A 25,408-nucleotide genomic window follows, 5' to 3' on the forward strand; every position below is an offset into this window, starting at 1 on the left:
CATGGACGAGAAGGCCAGCGTGATCGAGATGGATGACTGTGCCAACGAAGATAGCAACGATGAGCCCGACGAAGAGGACGGTCAGGAAGAAGACCGCCCAATTGAACCTGATTTCAGCTTCGACTACGAGCCTGATAACTTGCTGTTCCCAGATCGTGGTGGCGATGGCGGTGCCGTTGCTGACGGCGCCGACTCACCGACCGGCGTATCGCTCTCCACCTTCATTGGAACCGAAGCTTCGACAGACACTGCAGACGTTTCTTCACATCGATCTGAAGAGCCTATTTGTGCCAACGCGCAGCCCGCCTTCGATATTCGTGTGGGGGTGGATGATCTGGAGACGTTTGCGCCCGCCTCCAAACATGGCACTGCACTGCGATCGGCGGGGTTACACAAGTCAAAGAAGTACCACGTCGTTAAAAGGTACAAGCCCACGGTGACGAAGCCCAAGACTACGCAGCGTCCAGACAACCATAAAGAGGACAGTGCACGTGGCATCACCGACATGCAGACTGCTTCCAACCATCTCGGAGGCGGCAATTTGCGAGCCTTACAAGCGAGACTTCAAGCCAAGTGATCCAACGATGACGGCGATCCGGAATGCGCGGAGACGACCTTTGCTAAGACGAAGCGCATCCAAGCCGCCCGTGCACCCGAGGCCCTCAAGAAGAAGCTCACAGCGATCCAGCAAGCCTCCTCCGGCCTCGGAGGCAGCATGATGGAGATGTTGCTTCTCACGCGGGAAAAGAATAAGTTACAAGCCGAGACTCGTCGTGCTGATGAAGACCAATGCCGACGTGACGAACTAGTGCCCGCGAATATCTCTACCAAGCTGAAAAGCGAAAAACCGAAGAGCGCCGTTAGCAAGCAAGCTTAGAGAGAAAGAGGAACGAGATCAACGCGACAGAGCAGTCGCTCGTGCGCGCACGCTGGAGCTGGTGATGCCTGTCGGTGCATTGACCAAAACGACTCATCCTTGAGAGTATTGGGATGTTGACCTCCTCAACGATCAGCGTGATCGACCGTGGAGCAACGCCTTCGATTACCACCGAGATGAAAGAACGGGTCGATTGCAAGAGCTGTATGTTAGAGCGCTGACGAAACCCGGGAACAAGAAGACGCAGCGAAACGCCCTATTATTCAGCGTTTCATTTCCGATAAGCCTTGTTAAACTCCAGCAATGCAGCCAAACACGTTTGAAAAACAATTTTACTCCGTCGTAGTCGATAGATCCATTTCCCCGGTGCGTATTTGAGATATACCGACCATGCGCACTCTGTAGTTGATCAAGCGGAACATGGTTTTGACCCGCAGGCCACAGAGCTCGGGAGCATAGGGCAGCGGGAGGCTGAGCCGATTGTACACCTTCTGGATACTGTCTATGCCCCACTCTGTCGCTTGACGCACCGATGTGATGGTGTTGTGCATCGTCCGGGCGGCGCTTCACAGGGCGGGCTGGGTGCGATTAATTTCGATGGTTTTTAGCAGCGTCAAAATGCGGCCGGACATCTCGGTCGAGCACGGGAACGATCGCTTTAGATATATTCGCGCAGCGACTGATCCGGTAATTCGGAGCTTATGCAGCAAAACCCAGTTCGGCGTACGCTGAGACGCCATTAGTCGCTGTACATGGTCAGCAAAGCCTAAACACGTAGTTTAGGAATGATCATTGCTTTGTTTCATTGTACGCGTGATGTAGGTCCACCACACCAATACTATGTATGGTATTGTGGTAAAGCCCAAAGCGACTTTCCAAGTCCTGTACGGTACGCGAGGGCGTAGGCAACGCTCCGTTACTGAGCGAAAGGCGTTTTGGCGCCCAGTATACTACCCTCTCACCTTCGTGTACACGGCCAAGACTTCGTCGTAAATCTGTGCGCGCGGTTGCACAAAAGCAGCCTGTTCCCGCACCCAATAGGTCTGTGCTTCAGGCAGCCGAAGTCTTTTAGAGGTCTGAGCTGGGTCGTTGGCTGTCGAGCATTGGACAGGTGACGAGGTAACCAATGGCATGCCTCGACCGATGTTCGTTCTTAGCACAACAGCTGCAAGGTATGGTTGTGACGTGGCCAAATTAGCCAATCGGTGACCTTGCGTTGGCTGGCGCTCAATCTCAACTCGGGTTTCTGCCAATTGGTCGGTAGAACTGGCCATTGTCACCGCAGGTGTCCCAGTAGGGTTTGGTCTCATCACCTGAGACGAGGCATTGTCGGTGGACTTGACAGTAGAGGAATCCATGACACCCCGTCCCCGATGCAATGCTGCTCGTTGCAGCAAACAAAAATGCTACTGGGCACCAGTATGCAAGGAGCAACCTTGCAGGGACTTGAGGATGGCTTGACGAGCTCGAGGTACGTTCGAGAGTCAGCTGTCAAGCCCGTGTGCTCCGTTCGAGTGCATTTGCCGCTCCTCTCAACCCATGCGAGTAACATTAGGTCGGTATCCAACTGTGCTACAGCTATACTAACGGGCGAGCAGCGGCATCGTCTAGGCAACGACAGCGTCTGTTGCAGAACCAACTCACAGCAACGGTAGCATTCGATGCTTTCATTGCAGCGCTGCTGCAGGATGAGATGGCGTGGCGTCTTGTCCGGGCTTCACCGGCAGCGGTACTGGCAGCAAGCCACGATGTCTTGCTGAGGCTGAACTTGGCGGCGCTACTGGTGACAGTCCACGCGGGGCCCCATCCGGGCTTCACTGGCCACGCTACCGGCATGGGGCACACAAGAGCCTGCCGTGACGACAGCGCGCTGGACTCCATGCCTTGGTTGCATCCCGGCGAGAGTATGGTGCAACGCACCTGCTTCTTCTCGTACGCAGTATGGCTTGCCGTCGGCGCGTCGGATCTCGAGCCTTAACCACGAGCAGGCAGGACGCAAGGGCGAGGTGGAGCGCAGCTCGCCTCCTTCTCCAAGTACGGTAGAAGATCCTGGTCACCAAGAGCACAGTGCTGCGCACTTGCAGCTCGCGTACGGCAGTACGTCACAGTAGCGTCGCTGGTCACAGCTATTTTTCTTAGAAATCACGTTACCGCTCGATGAGAATCAACCGTCGACATTGTACGCATATTGCAACGTGTAATGTGTGATGCATCCACTGGAATCTAAATACGGTTGCCTGGGATCATTCACGCTATGGGCAGAGGGTACAAATTGAATGCAGCTAACCACCAGATCCAAGCGTCGGAGGCAGTACCATTGGAACACACAAGCGCACGGAAAATGTTCGTTTACGTTAAAAAAACGAGTCAATATTAAAGGTTGAAGCCACGCGATGCGTGCAAGGTCGTAGTCGTTTAGCATCGCTGCCAGCAATTATCCGCTCTTTTCAGCGTACGTGCCAGCGTGCTCGGCGGGACGCCAAGAAGCAGGCACAGCGTCGAGTTATTCATCGAGCCCACCTAGAAGCATAGAGCGAGGCCCAGTACTTGATGCAGATGCTGGAGCTTCGGAGGACGCCCTCTTGATGCTAAAGGCGAAATCCTGTAGAACCGCGCAAAGTGCGAAAGCAGCTGATTGAACGCAGCCCTGGTACATTGGAAAGTCAGCACTTTCTTTTTACTCCCTAAAAATGAGCGGTAGATACAAACCAGGTCAAACTCGTCGCATTCAGAAGTTGTTGTCGCTGCTGACCAGATACAGCGATATCCAGACCGACTCGGTTGGCTTATCCAGGCGTTGAACTGTGAGGTAATGCCGAGATCGCATGGCAACTCTCCAAAACCCCTGATCCAGGAGTTTTGGGTCTCAAGCGTTGACCGCATCCTTCTTGTAGTTAGCGAGAGCTTCGCTCATAAAGAGCGTTAGAGCGGTAGGACAAAAATCTTCTGCTTATCGTATTTGTGGTAGACACCAGCCATGATACGTCGGCGTATATATTTTTTAAACCCGTCTTATCTGCTGCAGATATGGCGGGTACATTATAAATTTTTGGTAGATGTCCACACCATTTGGTGGTTTTGGAGCTTGCGACCATCTTTCTTCGTTTGTCGGAAGGTCTGTCGTTTCCCTTGTCTGTCTCAAGAAACCTTTTGCCCCCAAGGCTTCGTATGCTTCCACAATATTCGCTGCTGGCTTCGTCTGCATCCTCCACTGGATCTTCATCGAGGAGTTCTTGTTTACTATTTTTTTAACTATCTGCGTCCTTGACAATCATCCGCCGCTTTGTGACAACGTTGATCGCCTTGGCGGCCGTGCAGTCTGTATGCTATTCACCGCTGGTACGAGCTTCTGCGGTGCTCACCTCTTCAACAGTGTTCAACTTCATGCGAAATTTAAAGTTCAAAACGGGTATTTTTATAATATCATATACTTTACAACCGTAACCCTGTCCTTGGCTTGACCCTGTCCTTGTCTTGAGCTTCAGATTTGCCACTTAACTTTTCTTCCCACTGCTTCAGCATGTCTTCCTTTGTCTCCAACGTCTGCTGGTATGCTATCGATTTTGACACCGATTCCGCTACACCACCACATCACTGATACGGGGTTAGCAGCTACAACTACGCATACGGGATCTAGACAAAGGCATTTGGTCATTCGGCCAAACCAAACCCGAGTTTGAATGAGAGTGGCTGCTGATACCATTTAAAGGACCAGTGACCATGAAGAAGACACTTCGACGAGGATAGTTTTTTATGCTATATAATAGTGTCCTAGGGTTTAGTTAGCTGCGCTAAGAGACAGTATATCTTACTGAAAGTAAGAAAGATTCAACACCCCCACCCCGCCTCGACATAAATGAGGGAGCGGATAATACATAGGACTGTGAGGCGACCAGACGCGAAAATGGGTAAGAACAGCGCAGACTCTTCAGGGCCGGCGTTCGCCTTTTCTTAGCTTTGCGTAATAGTCACAACACTCCGTTTTGACTTTGATAATTGGCTGTAAATTCAATTTTCTATTTGTGCGCTGTACCTAATATAAAGGGCGCTGGATATTTTGGCCCGTCCATCTTTCGCTAGTGTCCTTTGGCATGACTAGCCAGCATATTTCTTGAATATGTTGGATTAGTGTTTTTTTTTACCAAGGTTAATAAACGGGTAATAACTTTCCGCGGTAGTTTTTACAGCTAATAGGGAATGGTATTAACTATTTGGGTCATTTGTTGCCCATTTAATTTTGTTGGCAACACACCATTTTCGATCTTTACACTTGTGAGGTGCCTCGTTAGCTTCAGCAATGCGGCGGCTAGAATGCGACCCCGTCGAAGCCCGAAGCAGCCCGAAATGGTCGTCCCCTGATATGGAGTCAGCTGTAGCTGCATCGTGTACCTAATAACATATAAAGTCGCGGGTGCAACCAAGTCAACTTGCTGTAGGAGCTGAACACATATTGTCGTTCTTGGGTGGTGCTACCACGGCTGTGATGCAGGATTCAAGAGAGGCAACCGGCTCTTGACATGCTTGGGCTGGCAAGAATCTCCCATAAAAGAAGGTAAAGGAATATCTTAATGGGAATAGATATCGCTATGGCGCTGCATCACGATGTGATATTTCCTGGTAGTGTAAGCGGGCGGCAAGAAGATATGTCGTCTGTAGGCGACAGACCCTATCAAGCTGCTACCAGCAGTGTTGATTTTATGGGATGGATTTATGACCTGAGGAAGCACTATGCCACCTCGATCTTGGTTTTGGCACATACGGATGCTAAGGCGTCCACCATGACGCGTGAACAGGCTGTGTCTGGATCCAACAAAATGTAATTCAAGATGAAACTCACAAGAAACTTTAATCAAGGCTCAGGTTAATTAGTCCGTCGTATTTGATATTCAGATACCAGAGGCCGCGGCTGTACGTGGCGAAAAACAGAATCGCAGAGCCGGTGGCTGGCCGACAGAGTATCTTCGCGACAGCGTCTTCTGCATTTACAGCGCGTAGACAGCGAGTGAGTTGGATGCGACGTTCGTGACTGGGGCGGTGCATTACTTTGGCTATAAAAAAGCGAGCGTACGGGCCTGGATGTGACAAATGCAATTAAGGTTATGTCGGAGTAGCTCTCAATATTGCTGCTTGGCTCCATTGAGCCAATTTGGTTATCACAGTAGCTTGTGGACGCCTTCCGGCAGTCGTCCTCCATGGCCTAAAGCGCTCAGCGGCGAGCAGTGTCAGTGCGCCTCGTACGTGCATATTGAGTTGTCTGTCATAGCTTTTTAATGTGCGAGCACTGTTGTGTCGACTTATAAAAGCCATTTTCGTGAAAAAGAATACCGTGTGATATGGTTGAATATGACAATGTATCCGACCTAACTAAACTTTTGCATGGAATAAAATAGCAAATCATCATCAATGCGCAAATAATTCTCCAGTCACATCCCGGTAATATGTATTTTTGACCAATAAGACCGTACGAGGTTAGGCGAGTAGTGTAAGCCAGTCATTGCGACCTATCGGGTCGGAGCAATAGGAAAAATATGTGTATCGCCACTAATTAGGTAGGTCAACATCGTATTACTTGCATATTTTGCTTTTTTCCGACAAGGGCAATGGGCTAAGCGGAACTAGAGTGTGGAAACACAAAAAGCGCCACGGCAACAGCAGTGGCAAGTTTTAAGAAGTTTCTAAAAACTGAGACTTGTAAGTGAGGAATATGTACGAACCGCTTTGAACGTGATGAGACTGGAAAGTGTTTCGTATCAGTGATGGATAAGTTTGGTATGTATCTTTCATTTAAGGAGGGCAAAAAAGGCAAGCCGTTGGCTTGAAACACATTGATGCAATACTACCGGCAGGCTAAACTATGGCTACTCGAACAGTTCCCTCGGCACAGACCCGCACTTGAGGCTCGGTTGCTTAAATAGGGAAAACACTGGACAACTTTTGTATGAAGCGAGATGGTGGTGGCTTCATCATCAAAGCCCCGCCGTGCTCAAAGGGTGATTTAAAAAATGCCTATGTATTTGTATGTTAAAGCTAGCTGTTCAAGTGACTACCAAGACGCTGCTTAAACTGCCTGTTGTGGTATCTGTTCGGCCTAGCGTCCGACCTTGCACTACTCCGGAAGCAGAAATTGTCCATCGACGCGGTAAAGGTGCTCTTCGCTCGCTTCATCCGGATGAAGACATCCGAAGAGCAGGGCCTGTCGATCTTCCCTAACGCGGACTTTCCCTCCTCGCTGTCGCACTAGCGCTTCTCACCCAGGTAGCCCCGTCCGCAAACGTTATAGACAATCTGACTGAACAGCGAAGTCACGCTGCCATCGAGCTGGCCCCATACGTGCCGTTGTTGGAGACGCTCGACCACCTGATGACGACGTAAGGCCTGGCTGCTCCAACGTCTGGCTCGGACACGACCCCGACCATCGTTTCCCATGTGAGCCGCATACTAGACCGCATCGCCAAGCCGACTGGTGTCGAGGTCGCGCTGACGTCCCACTCGTTTCGTCGCGGCAGCGCTCAGCACGCGAACGCTTGTGGTCAGCTCACAGCTCGCTGGAGCTTCGACCGCAGTGGCTGGAACATGACAACAACAAATAAAGGATTCAACTACATCTTCAACACCAGCGCAGAGAGCCACAAGATCAGCAAGATATTTGTGGTTACGACGCTGAAGCACCGGTTGTTCTCCAGAAGCTCAATTCCTTTCGCCTCGCAGACGCGTACCAAAGTCAAAGCCGCTCAGCGTATCCTCTTCGCTACCTGCCAAGACCTTGAGACAACAAGCCACAATATCAACCAGTCTGTTCTTGATGCTCTTACCGCGTGTGTGCTGCGTCACTATCCCTTGCCTAAGGATATCTCCCTGACGCTTCAGCCGTCAAGCGCATCGAAGCATGCGTTCTTCACAGTGGCATCTCCATCGCAGAAGTGCTTGGATGGTCGTCGCACTTGGTGTCCGTAGCTCAACCTGCGACAAATCAAGCAGCAGCACCAAAACACAACCAACCTCGCAAGACGGCAAGCAAACCGAAGACACCAGCGACCAGAAGACTATTCAGTACCAAGCCGCTGTAATTAACCATTTAATCGAGCACGCCCAGCGCCATGATCAGCGCATGGACGCGCTCGGGGCCAATGCGAACAGCGATCCTATGCAGCCTACACACAAGCACCACCACCAAGACACTGTGAAGAAGCTTTCAGTGAACCTAAGAAAAAGCAACGCAGATCATCAGTCACTCACCTTCATGCTACGTGGCTCGCTTGGTACGCGCAGGAGCCAAGGATGTGGCAAGCACACATCTCAAAGCCGTAGAAGTCGGACGCCAAGCTGGTTGTGGCCTTCATAAAACTCTTCTTGGACGACGTCTTTAACCTTGACACGACAAACGCATGACTACCGCGATCAGGTTCTCAACTTGGCCAAACGGGCGGAGGAAGCAGTCCTCGCATTTTTAACCGAGCGGAAGATCACATCGCGCGGGTCAGCCGCCGACCTCAAGCACCTCCGCACTCTTCACCGCGCGGGAGTTTTGAATAGCAAGACTGAGCGCCACCAGCGCCTGCTCCAGACCGCAGCAATTAGGAATCCCGCCCCTGGGTACACACAGGACGTACTCGAGGTAGTTAACAATCCAGGCAAACAACAATAAAACAAACCACACAATAATAGCGGTTGGAGTCAGGACAAGACCCTGCGCTCTATCCATTGAGCTACACTGTCGTATTGGGAGGTTGAAAGGAATGTGACGTGGCGCCGTGTGCACACGCTGCATGCGGCAGTGCAACTTGGGAGGGTAATCCTAAGGTCTGCGCAGTAGCGCCGAAAAAAGAGCGAGTGAGGATTCGACCTCATTGTCGGGTACGACGTGGTCTATGTGTAACTGTGTATCGCCGACTGATAGAGAGATTATGGCCTGCCAAACGGCAGAATTTCATTGGAAGATGGTTGCCCTTGGTTTATTATATGTCAAATATGACGCGACTACGACAATGATTATCACTCGTCGTACTGTTTAACTCCGCATCACCGAAGAACTAGCGGTCGCTCCAGCAAACGCAGCAGAAAAACGAACAGCTTCATATCCAACAAAGCTGCCCCGAGTCCCTTGGGAGTGCAAAATGCATTCTGTGCTTCTACTAAAAGAGTCAGGGAATTGAAGCGTTTGGCTGTAGCAAATTGATAACAAGTGTCGAAATCAAAGAAAAGGCAATGATACTCCATCGAAAACGTGATTCGTGTTTGAATGTAGTACGATTCGTACTGTACGATCGAAGAACGATGATGCGCTACGAGCTCTACCAACTTGATGCTATCCAACTAGCAAATAGAGACATTGTTAGCGAGAACGCCAACACTAAAAAAGCTGAAGTCGGCAACAATACTCAATACTACAGTAGACAAACAACATATCAATAACAAAATCATCGTAGTACTAAGCAGCTTCCCAATTGCAACAGGAGCTAGTCGCTGTGAGCTGCCTACAAAACTGAAAGATCAGGTGACAGAAAAATGAGGACTAACAAGAGGCAATGATCAGACGTTGGACTCAAGCTCCCATATTTTCTTATTACTTTAGCCATCCAAACGCGGCAAAAGACGGCTAAAACCGCTTCACGAGAAGAATAATCGATCTGCCTGGTGTAAGCGCTGCTGATCGACGAGGTTGGCTGCTGATTGACTAGTTTCTTCACGTGGAGAGGCATTGACCCTTGCAGTGAGATGTTGAGGCAAATGCTCAGAAATTAGCTCACTTCGCTGATGCGGACGCATTATTAGGTATTCATCTGCGGGCGTGGACATATCTCCACTGAGCTCTGACGGCGTGGTTGAATCTTCATCTTCAGCTCGCGGGCGACAGTTGCTTGGAGAAAAACTTGCGGAGAAAGGACTGCTTGACGGCTCGAACGGCATGCGTCTTGCTGGCTGCGGTTCACTTGGGGATGATTGCGACCCGCGTGAATTTGAGCTGCGAAGGTTTCGTCGTGTACGACGGGATGTTGTAGCTGACGATTGGTGTCCGTGTGAGCATGAGCTGCAAAGGCTACGTCTTGTAAGACGGGACGCTGTTGAAGACGCTCGCTGTATACGAGGCGTTGCCGTCCTGAAACTTCTTGGAGTATATCGATCTAAAAACCTAGTTGGTGCCGAAGCATTGGCATCGTGTCTCGCGACGACGCCGACGTCACGGGCACCATTCATACGGCTCCTGTGTGTTGCTGAAGGTGACTCGTCGTCACTTTCGCTCGCATCGTCATCTACTTCGCTATTACTTGCATCTTGCCCTACTTTAATATAGTGAACACAGCTGATAGCATCCTTGTTTGCACATTTGAATACACAAACGCCAGTTTCTCGACTCGCTCGGGCTTAATTGGGCCATCGTTTGCTGTCAATAAACGAATGAGCACTCCAGGAGCGTTCGCTTGCTGCTGAGGACGTCGCAATGCTAAAGACACGGGTAGCAAGCGTGTACAAAACAAGGAGCTTCTTCCGGTAAATAAAAAAACCAATCCAAAGGCGCATCCACGGCATTTTCGGAGTGCTTCTCAGGACTTCAGCTCTCCTTCATCCGTACAAATCGTAGAGCCTCCTGCCAAAACGCTCGCGCACTCACACCCGAAGGTAATCCGACACGCAAAGCGAGGGCAACACATGCCTCAACGACCTTGATTAAGTCTGAATCCTCCAATTCAGCTATATGCTTTGACGGATCCAGCAAAAACGCTGCCAAAACGAACTCCCGCTGTAGCATTATCCATCGAGACTAAATTTGTCCGCGAATAATAGTGAGAACGCCTTCGGCTACGTCATCTGTCGTCATGGCGTCGATGCGGTTGTATTGCAGGTTACGAAAATAATGATAAATCATCAAAAGACAGCTCTTTTTCTTCTCGAGAGCATCTAGAGCCTTAGTTACTGGTTAAATCAGTCGTAATCCGGTACGAGCTCGAGTCCAAAAGTGACAGTCCACCAGTATTTTCTTGGGACCAACCGCCACGTCAGCTCAACAACGATATCCGAACATTTTGGATACATTAGTAGCAGTACACAAAGTTATTAACGGAATTAACTCGTATTAGGGTATTGATAGCGGTAAACGGTATTAACTCGGTAGTGGTTTTAGGGCGTCTCCACCGCGGGAGCAAAATGCTGCTGTGGCAGGAAACTAAAAATAAATTACCGCGGTCTCGCTCCACCGCGGGAGCAGAATAGCTCCAGCAGCATATGAGCAGCTTTCGCGGGAGCAAAACGAGCCGATTTGCTCTGAGTTTTGCTCCCCAGCAGCAAAACGATTGTCCCACTGAAGTGTCGTGAATAAACTATGGAAATATTCGGATTTCTGGGCACTTCGTCCGGACAATATTCGCGCCTCTCAAACATTTGCATTGCGGCACACGAAGACTATGACGTCCAAGCCTGGCGCGCGTGGGCCAAACTGGATAAGGGGTGAAGATCAAGCACTCGCGAAAGCATGACTGGCAGTATCTAGAGATAGCATTGTTGGCACTGACCAGTCTGGGCCTGCATTCTGGGAAAGAGCTACGGCAAAATACAACGAGACAAGGCCGCGAATCCAAGCCCGCTTTGAGCGCCCCCAAAACGCAGTGGCGAACCGCTGGAAGCCTTGCGGTAGGAAAATTTTGTGGCTGCATTGCTGCTGTCGAGCGACTGAAGCAGAAAGAATGATGAAGATATAATTCAAGATGCCGTCTCCATGTACGAGGTGGAGCAAAACGAGCAGTTTGACTTTTTGGATGCTTGGCGAGAGCGTCGCCAAGAGCCAAAGTGGAGAGCACTACCAGATGCTCGACCGTATCGCAAACGCGGCAGCAACCACCTTAATGAGCAACCAGAGAATAAGAAGCATCAATGCCTATAGTATAACGTACAGAACAAGCGTTAACACAATAATGGATAAGTAAGGGCGGACACGAGCTTACCTCGTCTTCCCTGTCACTAGCGCATCTCTCCAGCTCCTCATCACTCGACTCCATAGCGAGGGGGGGGATTGGGCCAGATTGGATCTGGAGCCGAAGAGGCGCCAATTTGCTTCTGCGCGGTGGAACTCAGCGTTTTTGCTACCGGCAGCAACTGGTCACATATAGGTTAAATTACACGTTTGCTGCTAGATTTGATGCTACGCGGTGGAGATTGCATGTATTTTTATTAAGCTATAGCTGAAAATAGCTACTTACGAGCGACCTTTACAAAGTTTCATATTAATTAGGCTGGACGGTCCAGCATAATGACCCCCGGCGCCCGGCGGCCCAAGCTTTATTGCGGCAATAGTACGGCCCAGCCATAAATTGGACCAAACGCTTCGAAAGAAAAAAAACAATATTTAAATAATTAAAAGGAAGAAGGCATCCATTTTGGCAGGCACCCAAACGCAGCCCCCATTTAACACGGCTTAATCAGTTTAATCGGTACTTGTAATTAAAAATAAATTACAAATCGGTTTAATGCGCACCAAAACGGCTGCTGTATGGCGACTTTCGGACATTTTCAGCCATGTGCTGAATCACGTCGCTACTTAAAGTCAGATTAGAATGGTCAGACAAATTAGAGTGAAGGGTGAAGTTGCACAAAATTTCCACCAATGAAAATATGTACGTGCTCTGATTGGATCGAAACCACGGTCTTGCTCGTTCCTAGGCATGACATCCCTCCCTATTTTGAAAATACACAGTCGGACGTCATAAAATAGATCCTCTATCGGACCCCCAGCCTCTCATCTTCAGCTACCATTGCAACAGTGCTGGCAATTGACTGTAAATAATAGAACGTCCAAATGTTTTAACAGTTTATACATTTTAGACGTGTGTTTAAACGGTTTTTACGAGAGCCAACAGGTAATTACCTGGATGAAGTTTAGCTTGCGTTAAGTAAGCTGGACTCTCCACCACAGGCCTTCTAATAAGAACAAAGCAGTATATCATTAATTCTAGGGACGCAAAGTTACGTTTAATCACGGCAGACGATGGATCCTTATGGTAATGCACGGCAGCATGGAGAAGTGTTCAAGCTGTATTCCAGCTGAAAACGAGCTTCACGGCAAGCTTTCACTGCCCGCGACCTCCAGAGCAAGCAATTTTCGTTGTAGCGAGACGCACAGCCAGGCCTAAGTGAGCAACGAGAATTTTTTATTGGAGGATGTCACCTATCTCCAACTGTACCAAGTGTCAACTGGTCCGTGCCATACGTGTACTAAACTTCTCTTTGGGCTATGGTGCAAACCCATACGTGTATTAATAATCTCTTTGTGTCGTGGTTTCCTTCTTGGTGTAGCCTCAGCGGGTAATGTCACTCGCCTCACTATCCGTCAATAGCAGGAGGTTCTAAAACCCAGGCAAGCCGCGAATTATTCTCTACCTGCGTGAAGCAATTCAGTATAAAATCTGATGGGTGGTGTTCGGCTGCCATTGGCCCCAGAAGACAATGCCAAGGATTTATTCATGAAATCACCCTAATTCGTGCCGAAGTATCGCTCAGGACCGTATGTACCATCTAGTTGTGACAAGTCCGGGCGGTGTTCGGCTTCGCCGATGTGGGAGGAAGCCGCGGTGGTATGCATCATGCAGCTGAACGCGAACGCGAAGCCAAAACCAGATCATTGCCGAATCCTGGTTAAGGAAGGTGAGCTCGACGTGGGTACCCAAACATCATATCTCCGAGAGAATTGCCAGATTCCCGCTACCAGTCGCTCAATTGTTTACCATACTGTTGCTGCGTGTAATTTGATAAAGATTGCCACTAGACCAGATTAATTTAATAGATCACACTCGATCTTTTCTTAGATAAAATATGCTTGCAGTTTCCGGTGGTAGTTTCAGAGCGCAGTCGGCATTTGGCATGCTTACTGTATCACAATAATCGAAAAACAAAGTATGAAGCAAAGCGTTGATCTCAATAGTGCGCGTGGATCCCGCTTCTGTAAACCTTGACAGAGCTACCTTTAAAATCTCGTTGAGCAGAAAGCGTCTGGTTTTTAGGGGCAGATGGGCAAGATACGTCTGCCTTGGAATTGAGACCTTAATGTATCTCACTGCAAAGGAATTCCAGATAACCTAAGAGGAAGGAAGATCAAATGGTTAAATATAAACAAATTGGACTTATCAGAAGCTAGTCTCGCGATATTGATAATGATTAGATGAGGGCTTGGTCGTCTTCTTTCTTATCAGAGCTACTGCAAATGTTTGCAAAGAATAAACCGAAGAATACGTGCGATTTAGCCTTGAATACGTGCTCCCGTGCCCGTAGGACCCGTGCTGCGACTACGTCTATGTCTCCACCTTGTAGTTCACACAACTAGTTGTGAACATGACGCAGAACGTAACGTCGTGCTACACAGAGTCAAGCTGAAAGCAGCATTCTGCTTCAACCAGAGAAACGTGCTTTGAAAGTAGTTTGAATAATGAGCCTTGAACACGATAAAGTAGGCTCCAATAGTAGTGCAATTAGTCGTCATGAAATCCGCTCTTCTTCGTACGCGTAGTTGTAATTGCTGCTGCACGTGCTGACGTTTTCAACGGTGAAAGTCTCCTCATTCTGGAGAGCGCTCTTCTTTCGTAGACGAGCCTCAAGCATAAAATCTCCGTACGCACGCTAACAGATATCGGTGAGGAATCTGGTGGTGTTGTAGAAAGCTACACACATTCAAACACTTGCGTCTAAGGACACAGGAACACAAAATAATACATTTATCGCGGTGATATCTACATGCTAGCCAGAGAAAACAAATCGACAAGGGTTACTTTAAGACCCCGAAGTCCTGGGAGAGTCTTTTCTTGCGGAAAATTCGGGTCGTTGTAGTTAAGAATAGGACGAGAGCGACGATCAACAGTGTCGTCTATACTGTCGACGGGCAGATCTCCACCTTCGTACATGTGCACGCTAGCACCACCAACTTCTTGCATGGTCACGTCTTCGGCTCGATTATCTGGGGCATCGCTCAATGTTAAGCTCGCCGAAGAGGCACCAGCCATTGCTGTCGAGTGCGATTCATCTTGAAGTTGTTCAAAACGCGAGCACCAGTATGAAATAACGCTATCAGGGGGCGTAGCTGACGCATCCATTGGGAGGCTGTCATCATTAGAGCTGTCACTTGCTGTGACGACATCAGTGGGCCCTGTTGCAACAAAACGCTGCTGGTGCGTTGTATCGCACCCTGAAAAGTCCAATCTTCGCGTAGGATCAAAACTGCCAGGTTCAAAACGACTTCGAGTACTAGTATCCAATACACCACTCGTAGTGGCAGGCGGCTGTCGTTGAACACCACGTGGCTGGTTCCGAGTAAAAGGCGGGATACTCAACGACAATGGCAGACGAGAAATGACATTCTGATGCAATGGTGTAGCATAAGAATCTCCGTTGTTGGTCCGGAATGGGCGCTCAGCTGCGTCGATAATACGACCGACGTATTTATTGCCCTCGCTATCTTCGTCTGTCACTTCATCATCAGAGTCTGAGCCGGTATCCTTCTCCTCACGATATTTCTCTCGGACGGCTTGCCGCATCATCGCGGCCTTATTAGCTTTATCCGCTTTCAGGCAATTACATGTCGGCGTGTGAATCCGTCCGACCTCGCTGAAATAGCGCTCACATGTTGCTGTATTTGCAGCGATTGACAGTACCGCAATAACAAGATCCGGCAGGTTGGATTTGGGCTTCATATTTCTTGCGTAACTCCAATATCTTACGACGTCCTCGAACTCCTCAGGTCTCAACGGCCTCTTATCTCTTTTAAGGTAAAGTTCACCAGTGCACCACAGATCCATGTGATCACGAAGTGTTCCAACATCACGGTCAGGAAAAAAACGCTGAAAGTAAAATACTGCGAAGTCACAGGCTGCATCGATGGAAGATATATCGGTGTACGGCAGTGCCTTGGCTGTTCCTACGTGAAAAGGGTGAAGAAACACCGCCAGCATGTACAACGGCTGTTCGCAGGCTTTCCAACGGTCTTCCACGAGATTGACAAGTGCGTTTGCATAACGATCAGCAAAAAAAACATCGAAGATGTCGCGATAACACAAGACGACGTCCACCAAGGTATTCTCATCGCGTTGGAGGATATAGGACGCGTTGCAAAGCGGCCTGATTGTTTTTTCTGCCTCTTTGAGAGACGTCCAGAATGTTTTGAGACCAAACACTTTAACGGCGCTGGGGAGATCTTTATACGTGTGATACCGTATTTCGAATTGCTGCAGGGATGTCTTTTTTTTTACTCGGAGTAGCGAAGCAAAGCAGCCCTGGATGGAGTTCCAACGTGTATCACAAAGCGTGAGCAGAGCAAGTGGCTTCTGGCCTCGCAGTTTGTAGGTAGTAATCATAACCTCTTCAAATCGTGGGAGCCACTTTGATGATGACCGATTTAGAGCCTTGACGGCCGCAGACGCTTGTCCTGCGATATCTTGAAATTCATGGATTTTTAAGACAGCCTTCACTAAATTGTTGATATCATGAGCAAAACACTTGCCGAAGTGTATAGTCGGCCAGCGCCAAGCCAAGATGCGCCGTGCACGCGCACATTGACCAGCATCATCAGTGATTACGGCTCCAACATTCCATCCATCATTAATCATTTCAATGAGGAGCGCTTCCATTTGTCGCGCGAGAGCGACTCCATCGTGCTCGGAGCCGACCGGCTTTAGCCCCTTGATGACCAATTTTCCAAACAAAACGAGATGAACCCCCAGTAAGTGCAGTTTGGCGATATTTTGCCACACATCACTTAGAAAATTTATGCGCCCTCCGGTTTTCTTCTGAGTAGCGCGCAGCTCTTCATCGCTTTCCTCGGCGTACTCGTTGGCATATTCGTCCAGGATACGACCACCAATAGTCCGGCGACGAGGAATTGACCCCACACATAGAGGATTCAGGAAGTAAAAAAGGCGTAGCGTTGCAGGATGTTCGACGTATGAATCCGGTAAGGCCAACGATACCTGAAACTCCAGCAAAAACCTCTCAAATTGCCGCTACTGGGCAGGCGTATACGCTCGCCGATAAACATCTGCAGACGAGCTACTCGTGGGTAGACACGTATAGCGATCGGGGTCGACATTGTCTTCGTTTCGATATTCTCGGCCCTGCTCGCGGCGAGGTGTCGGGTTAGCTGACGCTGACGGATAGTTTGAATGTGAAGTATTTGCGTGCGGCGGCAGGGGAGGGCGCTCTTGTAGGCGAGGTGTTTCAGGACGGAAAATGCGGACTTGGCCGTGTCGGGAAAGCGTTGGTGGCGGTGACAAAGATGGTGGGGGCCCTCGCAATATGTTAGCAGGTTGATCTTCCTCCTCAACAATATTGTGTTCCCTCAGAAGGTGCCTCGTGAACTTTTCCTTCCGCCCGACAATCGCATCAGGCAAAGGTGACTCAGGCTCTCGACTTGACGGGCTTTGGAGCTGACGTGCCTGCGCTCGCGCTTGATGAGCACGCAGACAATGCTTGCAGCGGGTCCAATAGTGGATCGAGTTTGCCCTTCGAGCTCCTACCTTCACGAAATGCTTACGAGCAGCGCTTGGTGGCCGGCCCATGAGTGATCTGATTTAGCATAGAAGCGAATAACAGTTAATAGGGATAAAGTACAGCACTGAATGTATCCTTACGTTTAGATGGCTCTGTGGACTGCTGAAGAAGGAAGGTTCTCGTCGTTGGAGTCAATTTGGGAACTGAGGGCTTTGATCTAATTCTCCACGTCGAGCAGGAGCAAATAGTCGACGTGAAACTAGTCTAGTGACACTGTAGCTAGCTCCATCGCGGCGAGTGTTGACTCAACCTCAGCCTGAGGAATCATCAGCGGTCCTTGAGTGCTTCTATTGGCAGGCCTCTTAAAACTAGGCTTTGTGTTGCGAGAAAATACTGACTACCTAAACGAAGTTTTGACAGCCGCCTAGTTGAAACCGGAAAGTTCCATACAAACCACAAGTGTAAAAGCTAACCACCGCCTGCGTGAAGCCCCAAAGCTCTTTAAACAGCTCTGGGTGTTGTCATTGTTCTATAATTCTCTCATTTACATGTAAGTGGTTTCACAACCGCCCAGCGCCTGTTCATTGTTCCCTTCTTCTCTCATTTCACGATTTCCGCTATGGCTCCACAGAAGAAGAAAGGGAAAGCTCGTACTCCACTACTCAAGCCTCGTCCGCTGAAGCTTAAACAAGCCAAATTACCGCAGTCAGAGCCACGTCAGCGATATCTTACGTCGTACGAGACCGAACTTGGGCTCCAGCCAGTACCCACTATTAGTAACGAAGTTTTAGAAGCACAATGCAAATTTTGTACAGCCTTTGGAAGGGAAGAGAAGCCAGCTTCTTCGACCGGGCCTTTTGATGTCCTGCTAGCGAAGGCAACACGTAAGAAGCCTGCAACTAAAAAGGTTTTCCGGTCTTTGAAAGATATGACCAAGTTTGGTCAGCTGATTTTGCCTTACAAGAAAAGACTGAGAGTCCAATACGGAAGTGGGGTGATCAGCTGCATTTGGATGCAGGTCCGTAAGTTGCGTGAAACGTACGAGCTCAACCCGGTTTTCAAGGCTTATGTCGACAGGTCTTACACCAAAGGTGTAGTCGAAGCATGGCGTATTGTGAACGGTTCTGGTGAGTATTCACGTTTAGTTTCGTTTGCGCTGGGGCTGGCTTCGATTCCACCCGGTACCCATACCGTGGAAGGTGATTTCAGCTCACTTAAAGGTGTCAAAACTGCCCACCGAGGATCGCTGACCAACTATGCACTTGAAGGTCAGTTGCAGGCAAAGCAATACTTCGATCTAATTCCCCTCGCGAGCTCCATTGCAGCAGAAACTCTCATCACAAAGTGAACTTCGAAGATTCTAGGCTTTTCATACATTTCACCATCTATCTAATACTATCATCAACATTGAATACCACCCTAGTTCGTATAGTAAATAAGGCACGAAAAATCCTAGTTGAGCATCTGCTAGGTTTTTAGGTAGTACTGCCTAGTTTTGAGAGGCCTGTCTATTGGGGTTGCTGCGGTATGGCTAAGTAGACCCTGAATTCAGTTTTGGTACACTGTGCCACGCGATTAGACGCTCCAATTTTCCATAATAACGTTTGTTCGTCGTATATACACTCAGGGAGGCGTTTTAACGCGTTTTGTACTTTGAACGTTTATACAGTCCTTGTCAGCACTGATTGCAAAGCAATACTTTAAGTAAAACCACAACCAATCGCTATGGGTAAGAAGCAGGGAGGTGTGAACACCAAGGTTGAAGCGGTTAAGGCCAAAAAGGCCGCCGCTAAGGCTGGCAAGGACGCCGTCAAGGCTGCTGCGGACGCCGCTGCCGAGTCCGCGGAATGGGCTAAGGGATCGGACGCGCGCGCTGACAAGCGTCGCCAGGAGGAGGAGCGCAAGCGCGCCGAGCAGGAGGCTAAGAAGGCCGAAAAACAGAAGCTATTGGCGCTGGAGGAGCACGCGTTGGATGAGGATAAGCACGCCATCCGCAAACAGAAGAAGACGGTCAAAGAGGTGGCCAAGCCCTGGGAGGACGCACTTAAGCCCGCAGTCAAGAAGAACAATCGCGGGTCCAAGAAGCCCTCAGCCTTCGCGGCGCTTCAAAACAACGGAGGCGCCAGTGAAAAGCTCACGCAGGCTGAGATGGCGGCGCTTAGAGAAGCCGAGGAGGCTCGCACAGCCGGAAAACCCGGTAAGAAGGCCATTAAGTTCGAGAACAACTTCCAAGCCAATAGAAACAGGAACCAGGATGAGCCATCGGATGCGCGCAGTTTGGACGCGGCGCTCGATTTACTTAGTGTGGGCGACAAGGAATTGGAGAAGCATCCCGAACGCAGAGCGAAGGCCGCCTACAAGGCCTTTGAGGAAGTTATGATGCCTCAGGTCAAGGAGGACTTCCCGGGATTGAAGTTGTCGCAGTACAAGCAAAAGCTTAGCGAGATGGTAAGGCTGCGGCTATTATTTCTTTCGTGCATTGCTGACAGGTGTTTGTGATACTGTATCGCTATGATTTTTATAGTGGCGCCGTTCTCCGGACAACCCCCTGAACCAGGAGAGTTTACGCTAAAAAGCCTTAGGAGACCTAAACCAATCTTTTTCGCGGTCTAAAATTACAGTTGCCATGGATTGTCATCTGTACGTCTTCGAAGTATTAATGCCTCTTAGCTCAGAGTCTTAGAGCATAAGAGCTGTAAATGCGAAAACGTTTTTTTTGTTTTAGCATGCCTTAAACGGTCACATGTGAATAAAAAACTCCCATTTTTATTCAGTCCAGATGGTGGCAGCGCACTGGCGAAACAATTTCTGAGATTTGAGTGCAACTTGTGGTCTAAACTTAGATTGAGCCGAGGAGGCACGAGAAAAAAAAACCAACGCCAGCTCTGACGACTTCTAATTCGGGACTTCGCTCCATCGCGTCGAGGGCGACTACACACAAAGGCGGACTAGTGAGCGATCTTTCGTGTAGGTTCAGCGTCTGTTGCAGCAGTTTCTTCCATTTTGGAGCGAAAGTCTCGTGACGCCAGCCAGCCAGGCTCTCAGTTTAGTTCAGAGCCCTCCCAGCACGCAGGCGAGCGAACTGGTCTCGTTCACTACCAAATACAAACCCTCACAGCACCCAAAGCAGAGACCATGACGGACGCAGAAGGCGTACAGCAGGAACTACAGGACTACCTGCACAAGAAGGGCATTAACACGCTCTTCATCAACCTCGTGGAGTCGCTGCTACTGGCCAAACCGGAGAACCCGATTCTGCACATCATCCAGTACCTGCACACCAACTACCCGGAGGAAGCCACGCCGCGTCACAAGCCCGGCGCAAAGGATGTTAACCCTGCCTCACCACGCTCGCAATGTACGCGACGGTTTTGAGTGCTAACCCTGGCAGAGAGAGGAGGGTATCTAACCGAGGGGTCTCTTGTCTGTGTTCACTAACAGATCACTCAGACGACAGCGAGAGTGAGGACGAGGACGAGGGTGGAGACGCCGTCGGTGAGATCGCTGCCAGCGTGCCGCCACCCAAGATCATGGCCAAGGGACGACGCACTTCGGTGTCCGCTGAAACTATTGACCCATTGAGGTTAGTGACGGTAGTGGTCCCGTCCTGTCTGATGCTGGTTGCACTAACTTGACCCTCCTTGTTGTTCTGAATGTGACGTGACAGTGCTCGCCAATTCGAGCGTGTGGTGCATCCCAAGTCTGCAGAGGAGAGGGAAGGGATCGGTCGCATGGTAGCCGAGAATATCCTGTTCAAGTCGTTGGATGAGAAGCAGCACGATATCGTGCTCGACGCCATGTTCCCAAAGGAGTTCGAGCCCGGTGACATTATCATCAAGCAGGGAGACGACGGAGACAACTTTTACATCCTGGAGAGCGGCGTCTGCGAGGTCTACAAGGACGGTGTGCTTGTTCAAACGGTGTGTACCCATTTTGATGTAGTAATAGTATTTTTTGTCTTATACTGTGATGCTGACATTTTGCTTCACCTAATGCAGTGTACCGAGGCGATGTCGTTCGGTGAGTTGGCACTCATGTACAACGCTCCACGTGCTGCAACTGTGAAGGCTGTGCAACACTCGAAGGCATGGGCATTGGACCGACAGACGTTCAAGTTCATCATTATGGAGACGACATTGAAGAAGCGAGAGGCACACAAGGGTTTCATCGAACGTGTGCCACTGCTCGAGTCATTGAGCGAATACGAGCGTCTGACCGTCGCAGATGCTCTCAAGACCGAGACGTTTAGTGACGGCGAAGTCATTATCACACAGGGTGATGACGGTAACCTGTTTTACATTATTGAGGAAGGCGTGGCAGTGTGTACGAAGCAGCTGTCGCCAGCAGACCCGCCTGAGGAAATGGGCGAGCTCACGTCAGGCGCGTACTTTGGTGAGATCGCACTACTCACGACCCGACCGCGCCAGGCAACAGTGACTGCTAAAGGCAAGGTCAAGTGCCTCATATTGGACCGTAAGACGTTCAAGCGAGTTATGGGTCCGCTAGAAGACATCCTGAAGCGCAACATTGACAAGTACAACTCCGTCATCGCCAACAACATTTAAGCAGGAAAAAAGCAGGATAGCGCACAGGCGCACCAATACATTTATACACGCCTTCCAACCATTGTCACGATTTTCGAGGAGCAAGGGACGAAAGGATCAAGTAGCAGCGCGCTGCAGACATCAACCTGTACACTGTCATGTAACTCGTCAGGCGGGGGTGATGTTGATGCAGTTAGTGTGACAACTGGTAGTGTTCTCATATCGTCCTCTTGCCGACTACTTCCTCTGGTCGGAAATGATCACGCGAAACCGACAAAATGACCAATCGCTTCAGCTCTATTTATCCAATACGGCATCTGATTGGACCAAACGGAAGCCCTGCACCTCCTCTTTTTAAAGCCACCGGTTGTGCGTAGAACGGACTTCTATAGCCTCTGCAATTTCAGTTTTAGCTCTCAAGGTTTCAAGCCTCGCCTGGAGTGCGACCCGCCACGCCTGCGCTACGCTGTTTCTTCCTCTATAAACATGCCGAAGTCCAACCTTATCGACAACGAGTGCAAAAGCCGTCATTGACGAGCTTCTAAAGATCAGCAACAACAGAGAACTACCCCGTGAAGCGTTTGATGTTCTTATGAGCCGACTTCCGGACACCGTGAAGTTAATTGAAGCTGTACAGCTCTGCAATGACGGCTGGTGTCGTAGGGGTGAGTGACTTAACCGGCTTAAGAAGAACAGCGGCAGAAAGCGGAAGAATCGAGACGAAGTACGTGACACACTGAAGAGCATTCCTATCGGGGATAGAGCAGTTGAAAGACGTGTCAGTTAGTATGATAGGTTTTTTCAAATTTATATCGAGGATTGAACAGTTGAAAGACCTATCATACTAACTTCGCGTGATCATTTCCGACCAGAGGAAGTATGATTTACTACAGTAGCATCATATTCATTCATTTTTTTCTCTTATCTAACGTTACAACAACGGTCTTTTTAAGGACACATGCAAGGATAACGTTTGGAAACTGGACGACTTACGTATTGATTTCGTATCTGTCGTGTCTTGCTGCAACTTCGATGCACTATGGTCTACGTCGCTTACTCCTCCTGTTTCTCCTCCTTGCTGTTGTCCTTGCCCTCCTCTAGCATCTCCACAACCACGTTTCCGTTCGTGTAGACACAGATGTCAGCGGCAATCTTCATAGCCTTGCGACCGATCGTCTCAGCGTCCAAGTCCTGGTCAATCAGGGCGCGAGCGGCAGCTACAGTATCCACGACACAATGGTATTGGTTATCTGCTATTTAACAACAAAACCGGTAGCAAAACTGCACGTACCCAGAGCGTAAGTGCCTCCTGAGCCGATGCCAATGATGCCATCATGAGGCTCCAACACGTCTCCATTGCCAGTGAGCGTGTATGATTGATTAATGTCCGAAACGATCAGGATAGCCTCCAGACGACGGAGGTACTTGTCCGTTCGCCAGTCCTTGGCCAGCTCCACGCATGAGCGAGTGAGCTGACCGGGGTACTCGTCAAGCTTGGCCTCCAGGCGCTCCATGAGTGTGAAAGCATCAGCCGTGGAGCCAGCAAAGCCTGCCACGATGTGCTCGCCGATGCGGCGCACCTTCTTGGCGTTAGGCTTGACCACGGTGTGACCCAGCGATACTTGGCCGTCTCCGATCAGACACTAGTAGTAGAACAGCACAGATTAGGAACTGTATCACCTTCATTCTAGCAGGTATTTACAGCGTACCACTTTGCCGTTCTTTCGGACGCACAGGATCGTCGTGCCGTGCATCTAAATACCCATTACAATCAGCATAAGTGAGTTTTTGGTTGAATTAAAGCAGCATTTCGAGGCAAATGATACCGTGGGGGCGTCGGAGAAGCGCGCAACTTGAGCAGCAGCGAAGTTGACAGGCGCGGCAGCCAGTGACGTACTGCGAACGCTGGATGCGGCTCGGAACAGCGAGCGGGCAAGCATCTTACTCTCCTCGTGTCAAGTAAGGGCGAATGAGCAGAGCCTTTGACAATCAATGTTCGTGTTGCACGAATGTAGAAAACTTGATTTCAAAAAATGTTACTTTTACCGGTAAGTGAAAAAGCAGGATAAAATACAGGATACGACTTTTGGGATTGCATACCGAACACTTGATTACTGCGGTTTTATGAGTTCCTCGTACGCGACTAGCGGCCCGCCCTCTTCCGGCGGGGGTACTGCACCCACGTCATCTCCACTTCCCCCGTCTGTGCAGCCAACTCTCAAAGGTGTGTATCTCTCCTTTCGTCAGCTCCATGCCTCTACGATGGAGTATATCGTAACTTTCGTAATTGTCTCAATCTTCGCAGTGATGCGGCTGTACAAACCCAAGCTGTACGTGCAAGGTGCCAGCGGTGGCTCCATGCTACCTACATCCATGGACGATTCCACTGCCACGCAGCACGAGTTCGCACTCTCCAGTATGCTCATCTTACCCGACAGCTTCGGGTGCGTTGGTCTTCTGTCCGCGTCATTTTTTTTTCTTGACTGTAATATTTCACCCCAGAGAAATCTTCCTAGGCAACACATTCAGCAGCTACATCAGCGTCATCAACCCCTACACCTGCGAGTTACGAGATGTGGGACTCTCGGCCAATATTCAATGTGCGAACGACCGCGTGGAGCTGCACGATAACCGGTACGCCCGCACAGGCAAACTTCCTCCTCCTAATCCCGTGGCAATGCTACCTGCTGGCTCCAGTCTGGATATGGTAGTGGACTACCCGCTCAACCTAGTGGGGAATCACGTTCTACGAGTCGGTGTGGCCTACGTAGACCCCGTCACGGGCGAGAACAAGTCGCTCCGGAAATTCTACCGGTTTGCCGTGCAGAACCCACTGGTAATCACCTTCAAACAGAACTCGCCGGCGTCGCAGCAACACGGAGAGGCCATTGTGGAGGCGCAGATCCGTAATGTATCCAAGTTGCCACTTTTTGTGGACAGTATCAAGTTTCTACCGCTAGCGCCGTTCACATCGGAAGAAATGGTCGTAAATTCTGGTGGCAACAGAGGAGAGCGGCCGTCAATTAAGGAATTGTTGTCTCTAAACAACGGCCCACAGACACTTGTGTACCCCCAGGAAGAGCTCCAACGAGTGTTCCGAGTGTGGTATGATCCAGCGTCAGATCCATCATTATTGACGACTCAGGTATGTTATTTAAAAACACACTGCTTGACAAAAAGTGTGTGTTTCTGATATATCTTTTGCATGTACATTGTAGGGCTCCCAGAATCTGGGGCGACTTCATGTGGGCTGGAAAACGTCAATGGGTGAAGCAGGCTCCGTACAGAGTCAACCGGTGGTGCGGAAGGTTCCGGGGACTTCTGGAGGTGGGCACAGCGAGGTTCTAGTAGCAATGCAGGAACTTCCTACGGAGGTTGTGGTTGGACAGCCATTCTTGGCTGCTATATCTGTGACGAACAATACCACGCGGAGTCTGGCGCTGCAGCTACAGTTTCGTAAGGAATTGATGCGTGGAATTGTGTGCTCGTCCGCGTCACATCAGGTATGTTCGTGAGATTTTCTCTA

General features: G+C 49.7%; 5 protein-coding genes across 5 annotated transcripts; 4 read left to right on the plus strand and 1 right to left on the minus strand.

Annotated features, from left to right (window-relative positions):
• Window positions 1–13,419: 13,419 nt before the first annotated feature.
• Window positions 13,420–16,527, plus strand: PITG_02669 (uncharacterized protein; the record flags this gene model as incomplete). Its single annotated transcript, XM_002907529.1, has 6 exons — window positions 13,420–13,510; window positions 13,788–13,807; window positions 14,447–14,492; window positions 14,970–15,024; window positions 15,594–15,854; window positions 16,365–16,527. 6 exons carry the CDS (start codon window positions 13,420–13,422, stop codon window positions 16,525–16,527), a joined length of 636 nt encoding a protein of 211 aa, XP_002907575.1.
• A 2,524-nt stretch (window positions 16,528–19,051) lies between these two features.
• Window positions 19,052–19,920, plus strand: PITG_02670 (uncharacterized protein; the record flags this gene model as incomplete). The annotated part of the gene is made up of 2 exons (XM_002907530.1): window positions 19,052–19,833; window positions 19,896–19,920. 2 exons carry the CDS (start codon window positions 19,064–19,066, stop codon window positions 19,918–19,920), a joined length of 795 nt encoding a protein of 264 aa, XP_002907576.1.
• A 266-nt stretch (window positions 19,921–20,186) lies between these two features.
• PITG_02671 (cAMP-dependent protein kinase regulatory subunit) lies at window positions 20,187–21,961 on the plus strand (the record flags this gene model as incomplete). The annotated part of the gene is made up of 4 exons (XM_002907531.1): window positions 20,187–20,696; window positions 20,780–20,921; window positions 21,006–21,258; window positions 21,337–21,961. The coding sequence occupies 4 exons, from the start codon at window positions 20,474–20,476 to the stop codon at window positions 21,901–21,903; spliced, it is 1,185 nt and encodes a 394-aa protein (XP_002907577.1).
• Window positions 21,962–22,935: 974 nt separating this feature from the next.
• PITG_02672 (ATP-dependent protease hslV) lies at window positions 22,936–23,822 on the minus strand (the record flags this gene model as incomplete). Its single annotated transcript, XM_002907532.1, has 5 exons — window positions 22,936–23,099; window positions 23,174–23,525; window positions 23,592–23,636; window positions 23,709–23,734; window positions 23,780–23,822. The coding sequence occupies 5 exons, from the start codon at window positions 23,820–23,822 to the stop codon at window positions 22,936–22,938; spliced, it is 630 nt and encodes a 209-aa protein (XP_002907578.1).
• A 183-nt stretch (window positions 23,823–24,005) lies between these two features.
• On the plus strand, window positions 24,006–25,397 carry PITG_02673 (uncharacterized protein; the record flags this gene model as incomplete). Its single annotated transcript, XM_002907533.1, has 4 exons — window positions 24,006–24,106; window positions 24,188–24,326; window positions 24,385–25,027; window positions 25,101–25,397. The coding sequence occupies 3 exons, from the start codon at window positions 24,190–24,192 to the stop codon at window positions 25,395–25,397; spliced, it is 1,077 nt and encodes a 358-aa protein (XP_002907579.1).
• Between the last annotated feature and the right edge of the window lie 11 nt (window positions 25,398–25,408).

This window comes from Phytophthora infestans, genomic scaffold (genome assembly GCF_000142945.1).
Source record: "Phytophthora infestans T30-4 supercont1.3 genomic scaffold, whole genome shotgun sequence".
Lineage (NCBI taxonomy): Eukaryota > Oomycota > Peronosporomycetes > Peronosporales > Peronosporaceae > Phytophthora > Phytophthora infestans.